Genomic DNA, 5,963 nt, shown 5'->3' on the forward strand with positions numbered 1-5,963 from the left:
CTAATTGCGACCTTAACTTTTCCAGTAATCTACAAAGTAACTCTGAGTCGAGTCTTGCTTTAGAAAACTAGGTTGGGTAGAGTTACTTGGTTAAGAAGTTTTCACCGTTTTATACGTCTTAAAGATGATTTCCAGTCTGTGCTGCGCACTCCCGAGAGTTTGTTTGCGTTTTTTGTTTTGCTTCATGTAAAACATCACAAAATGTAAACATTTCGCAACTACTTACATGAAGTAAATTCAAAGTTTCAAAACAACCGCCATTATGGATGCGAAGCGGTCGAAGCTTTCTGCTTCGTTCTTTCTCATATCACTTGATGAAACAACTTCGCAGCTGTAAAAATCAATGAAGCTGTTAGAAAAAGAATTTGAAAGGCCTCAAAGATATGGTATGTGCAAAGGGGTACCATAGCAACGGTATAATCTGATAGAAAACACCCTTATTTTAGCTTTGAAGGGTTATAACTCACAATGTGTCGGGTGTGCCACCTGAAGCAATATAATGAAATTCAAAATTGGCTGCGGTCGGTCTGGTATCTCTATATGGGCCTTACGCCATGTTATTCCGCGTTGGTCATAGCAATTTATTTCGCAAGTCCACACAAGTCCACAACCAAGAAATAACAAAAAATAATCTTTATTGAGTCTCGCCCCATTAGCAAAGGGCACAGCCCTCGAACGCAAAATATTGATAAGTACACACACACCATGGCGGAATACAACCAGTATATCATTTTCTACAACACTCTAACTACTTGAGGAAATTTAGATCTCAAAGGTTTCTTAAAGAATAAAGTCAAACTATGTGAAGTCCTTGTCCAGTAGAAATTAAATGTACAACCTCGATATAACAGACGAGTTTGTTCGTAACTTCTGTAGCAAATGTTCCGTAGGCTTTTAAAAATAATGGTTTTCCCTTTTAAGAAAAATATTTTCTTGCCTTTGTTGGAAAAACTATTTAGTCTCGTGTGAGATTAACATTTTAGTTTGAACGTAAAAGTTTTTTCGCAGTGAAAGACCGTTTTGGCGAGGTTGTTTTTCTTTTCGGCACGTGATCTAGTTGCTCGTCATTTTGAGAGGGTTTGACTAACCAGTTTGAAGTGGAAAAAAAGAAAATCATTTGTAATCTGGCAGCGTATCGAGGTGGTTTGAAGAGGTGTGCAACGGCATGCAAACATCAAGCTGAAAGGAAAAAACATAAGCGTGTATCAAAACGTTTTATCAAACCGCCAAACATACACTCTTTTTGATAAGGATGTATATTTTTCATGCCCAGGTTAGTTGGATAAACGTGTTTTTTGCCGACTTCAGGCTGAAAATGTTCTTGCCTACGTTCTTAGATAACTGATTATAGTAAATGTATTTCAGTAGAATTGAAACGGATGTGACCAGGAATTGAACTATCAAATAGACCTCTACGGTGTTTTCATCGTGTTGTATTGCTCGCTTGATTAATCGCCTTAGCTTATACTAGTTTTAATCTTTTTATCAGCTAGTTATGTTAGAAAAATGAAAAAACAACAAGGGTTAATCCCTTAATACCCTCCATATAAAACAGTATTAAAATAAACTTACCGTCACAGCCATATATCTCAACCCTGAGACAAATCTCGTTGTACCAGTGTGTCGGCTCAAATCGAACGTAACGAGCGATAAAAGGTGCTGGCGCCTGGTTATATTGAGCTGAGTTCATATCGAAGTTTGCGGCAATCGCCTAAAAATATTAAATAGAAGATCTATTTAACAATTATTCCACGAACGCGCTTTGGATATGAGAATTAAGCCAACGCGGCGCGCAGCGCCGAGTTGGCACTAATCATTTCGTATCCAACAAGCGCGAGTAGAATAACTGTTTTACTAAAAACGCCCCTAAAATATAGAAAACTAAAATAAAATTACGCGTAAAATTAACTTATGCGCACGCTTACCATATTTGTAAAGCATAATATTATGGTTCATATACCATAGTAGCTAAGCCAATGAAAAACTCTTGAATTGCGTGCTGCAATGATCCAGTTTTTATAATACGTGTAGCAAATTTCCTCTTCTCAAAGACCAAGTACACAAACGCCTTAGGCCGAATTATTCTCCCAAATTGTTTCATTCTGTTAGCTGTAAAACCATTCAATCTTCTCCTTAAATCCTTATTAGCTTGAGTCCAATAGAGACATTGTAAACGACGCGTTGATATCATGCTTAGCTAACTGAGGTCAACCACGCAAAAAAATGTGACCGACAATTTGCCATGCAGGCCTTTCCCGGTTAGCTATGCAGACTTGCTCCTGTCCATGTCGATGTCCTCATGCTGTTCTCATGGACTCATATTTATCCTAACTTTCCATCGAAAGCCTGTTTCCAGCTGTATTTATCCAGACTGTACCACACTTCAAGGTGTGTTGTCCAAGCGTTGACAAACAGGTCCACTTTCCCCTGCGTTGTAATTCCTGTCACTTTTTTCCTTCCTCCAAGATCAATCTTAGCAAGACAGCAGTCAGTAAAACACATATTGACCGTATATATTAGGACAACTTATTCTCTCACTAGCAAAAACTAGACGCGACTCAACTGTTTAAAGCTTTGTAGGCTCTCCCTTCCCGGCCTCGAACCCCATTCACAGCTCTTTTAATGTCCAAACACCCAGAATGGACTAAGTGGGTGCATTTTGCTCGTATTTAACAATTGAAATGCGTGTACTAACTAAAACGGTTATTGTTTTTACAAACAATTTCGACGACTGTTAAAATTTCATGTATTATAACGATTTCTGTGGTGATACAACATGTTAAAATTAAGGTGGTGGTGAAGAGAAATTGGAAGAGATTTCCCGGCTAACTCTGACTATCATAGGTCGGCGGGTCATTCGTCAAGTCAATTTTAAAACTGAAAATGAGATCTCAATTTTTGATTTACATAGCTTTTTAACACACTAAACAACAAAGTACCTAATCGAAAATGTTTATTTATTTTTTTCATTTTGGTAGAAAAAAATCCAATTGTTTCGCAATCGAGATGACAGAAGCATCCCAGAGGGAGGGAGTCCACGAGCTCTATCAGATTATTGCCTGCTAACTCCCCCCCCCCCACCTTGTCCCCCAAGATGCTCATACAAGAAAACAAACCGTCCCGTAAATGGATGAGCTCACCTGAAGCCACTCTCCTTGTTGGTGACTCTGACTTGCGCACCACGCACCATTACCCGAAGCACTGGCCATCATGTGTAACCTGGCCTGATGAGGCTCGAAGTACGTTTTGTGTGAACTGGCTGTAATTTGTGAGTCACGGATTTTATTTGACTCCATGCCAAACGCTTTGTAACAACCTGCACAGGCAATGAAAAACATGGAGTGAACATTAATGAGCATACACCTCTTACATCTTCCTTCAGGAGAACTCAGTTAAACGCACTTTCACGAAATAACTGATGTGTTAAGCACTCTCTGATTGTTCAGCCCCTGATGATTGTTGTAAATGTTAACCTCGTGGCATTAATACACAGTATCCTCCTATGAAGGACCAGTGCTGGAAACTTCAACTTTACCAGATTTCAGTACCGCAGTTAATTAGCTTTTAACAACTTCGAGATGATAATCAATTATTTCTTTTGCTTGCCGACGAAGCACGCTTCTTTGGAAATATAACGCTTTGTCAATGAAAATTGCGCTCATTTCAATAAAAAAAATATTGTAGTGCAAGAGAAAATGAGGATACTGTTCAAATCGCATTCTTGCCTTTTATATTTTACAAACTCGGGCAAACTATACTTACTTGGGTAGCCTGTGCAACTGTACAGTAAATTAAGCTGTGCTTTGTCAATCTCAGAAAGGTCGTCGGACCCTCCTAACGGTATATAAGATCCTGCACGTGCTTCCATCGTGTTTAAGCCATTTTTACTGAAGGCTTTTCTCGGCAGGTGCATCACTGACTTCATATCATAAGGCGCTTCCAGTCTGTCTAACTGGGCATGGGTATATTTTTGAAAGTTGTTCTCAAGCCCTACGGAGCAACACATGGCAAAACTCAAAACCTGCGGGGATTGAATCAAGGGAGTTATGAGGGAACTTAAGAAGGAATCCGCCAGAAGTTCGAGTAACAAGTGGACAAAAACTGTGTACTGAGTTCATTTACATTGTATTGCAAACTTCTGTGCAACTGTTTTAAACATAAAAATCAATTCTAACAACATGTGTCGAAAACAAATTTTAAAGTTCATATGAAACACTTGAAAGTACTCGTGAAATGAAACTGATGATGAAACTTTACCTGTGTTTGCACAATTTCTCTGAACTTTGAAATTCATTTTCTCGAGTTCCCATGGGAAATTGCTTTTGGTGTTATTTCAGGCAACTATTTACATCTTTAGCTTTGAGAAAATGTAAAACAGAACTGTAAAACGGCTATAATTAGTCTGGTACAGGGTTTTCGTCCATTAAAAACTGAAATTACTCGATTTCCAATTGGATTTTGTCTTAGTGTAGACGCGCGCAGAGGAAATTCTAATGTGTCAAATGTTATACGTTAGTCGCTTCATGATGCGCAGCATTTTTTGTAACGGTATCATAATAAACGATATCTTATATGACATTGCCCATATTTACCAGGCATGATATTTTCCGGTATAATGACGACGTACGAGTCTCTGTCGTAACGAGAACTAGTGTGGAAAAAACCTACGGCGTGCATGATTTCATGTAAGACAGTACCAGTTATACCACATCCAGCTCCAATGCTGATTGGCTGACCACCAGACTTCTGCACATTGCCGATGTAAGACCAGCACCTGGTTATGAAAAATATACATATATAATATTTTAACGAGAAATGTTATACATGTCCTGTATTTCACTGTAACTACTTTGAAGTCAGGTCTCACTGAATTCGGTAGAACTAACAATTATTCCACGAGCCCGCGTTGGATATGACACGATAGACAGCCAACAACGTGGTTAGCGCTGAGTTGGCTATAACAATCTCTTATCCAACAAGAGCAAGTGGAAATACTGTTTCATTAAAAACGCCCCCAAAATATAGAAGACTAAAATAAAATAAAAATAAAAACGTACGTCTCCCAACAATTGTATACATTAGGCTTGCCATATTTGTATAGCATGGTATAATTGTTCATATGCCATGATGGCAAAGCCAATGAAAACTCGTGAATTGCATTATCCAATGATCCACTTTTTATTAATACTAGATAAAAAAATGTTGTATTAGTTTGCGGACTCCGATGCACTTTTAAAGGTCTTTATATTACAAATTTCGGGACAATTAAAAAGAGGAGAGAGGAGAGCCACTATTGAAGGTGGGGTTTGAGCCATATCTTTTCTAGCTAACGCGTCATGAAATGAAATCAGTTCATTTGATTAATCGTTATTATGGATAGATTGATAGATTGATTGATTGATAGATTGACTGATTGATTGATTGATTGATTGACAAAGTGATTGAGTAATCGTGGGATTGTTCAAATGACTGATGGATGGACTGACTGACTGACTGACTGACTGACTGACTGACTGACTGATTAGTCAAATGATTGATTGAACAATGAATTGACACCTGAGCGAAAAGGTAGTAAATACCTAAAACAATCTTATACATATAGCAACAAAACTACAACTCACACAGAAATCAAATAGGCCTGTCATTCAATTATCTTCTTTTCCATTTCTAGGATAAACACTATACTGTTTCTTTGTCTGTTTCGATCTTTTTTATTCTTGTAATCTAATCGTTGTTGCTGTCTTTTACTCACCCGTTGCCTCTAATGAAGCGAACATAGTATTGTTCACCTGTCCTTGGTATGAAGCGAACACACGATATCCGATGTACTTCACTGATAGCCTCTTTTATGACTTCTTTGTCGTGTGGATAGCTATCTAAATAATATCAACCAGGATCATTAGCTATACACTTTTGTTAATATTTTAAGCGTTAAGTTTTCCTTCCCAGTAGATATTTGCTAT

At 38.0% G+C, this 5,963-nt stretch overlaps 1 protein-coding gene across 1 annotated transcript in view; it reads right to left on the bottom strand.

Moving 5' to 3' along the window:
• Positions 1-72: 72 nt before the first annotated feature.
• The window catches only part of LOC145498648 (zinc metalloproteinase nas-15-like), a 9,228-nt gene continuing 3,337 nt past the window's right edge, over positions 73-5,963 (bottom strand). Inside the window, exons 3-9 of the mRNA XM_081478562.1 lie at positions 5,753-5,876; positions 4,593-4,774; positions 3,763-3,990; positions 3,141-3,316; positions 2,332-2,472; positions 1,573-1,711; positions 73-1,179 (exon numbers count right to left, since the gene is read on the bottom strand). Coding sequence (XP_081334688.1) covers positions 1,175-1,179; positions 1,573-1,711; positions 2,332-2,472; positions 3,141-3,316; positions 3,763-3,990; positions 4,593-4,774; positions 5,753-5,876 — 995 coding nt within the window. The 3' untranslated portion in view covers positions 73-1,174. The remainder of the gene's footprint in view (positions 1,180-1,572; positions 1,712-2,331; positions 2,473-3,140; positions 3,317-3,762; positions 3,991-4,592; positions 4,775-5,752; positions 5,877-5,963) is intronic.

Source organism: Orbicella franksi, chromosome 9, assembly GCF_964199315.1.
Source record: "Orbicella franksi chromosome 9, jaOrbFran1.1, whole genome shotgun sequence".
NCBI classification, from domain to species: Eukaryota; Metazoa; Cnidaria; class Anthozoa; order Scleractinia; family Merulinidae; genus Orbicella; species Orbicella franksi.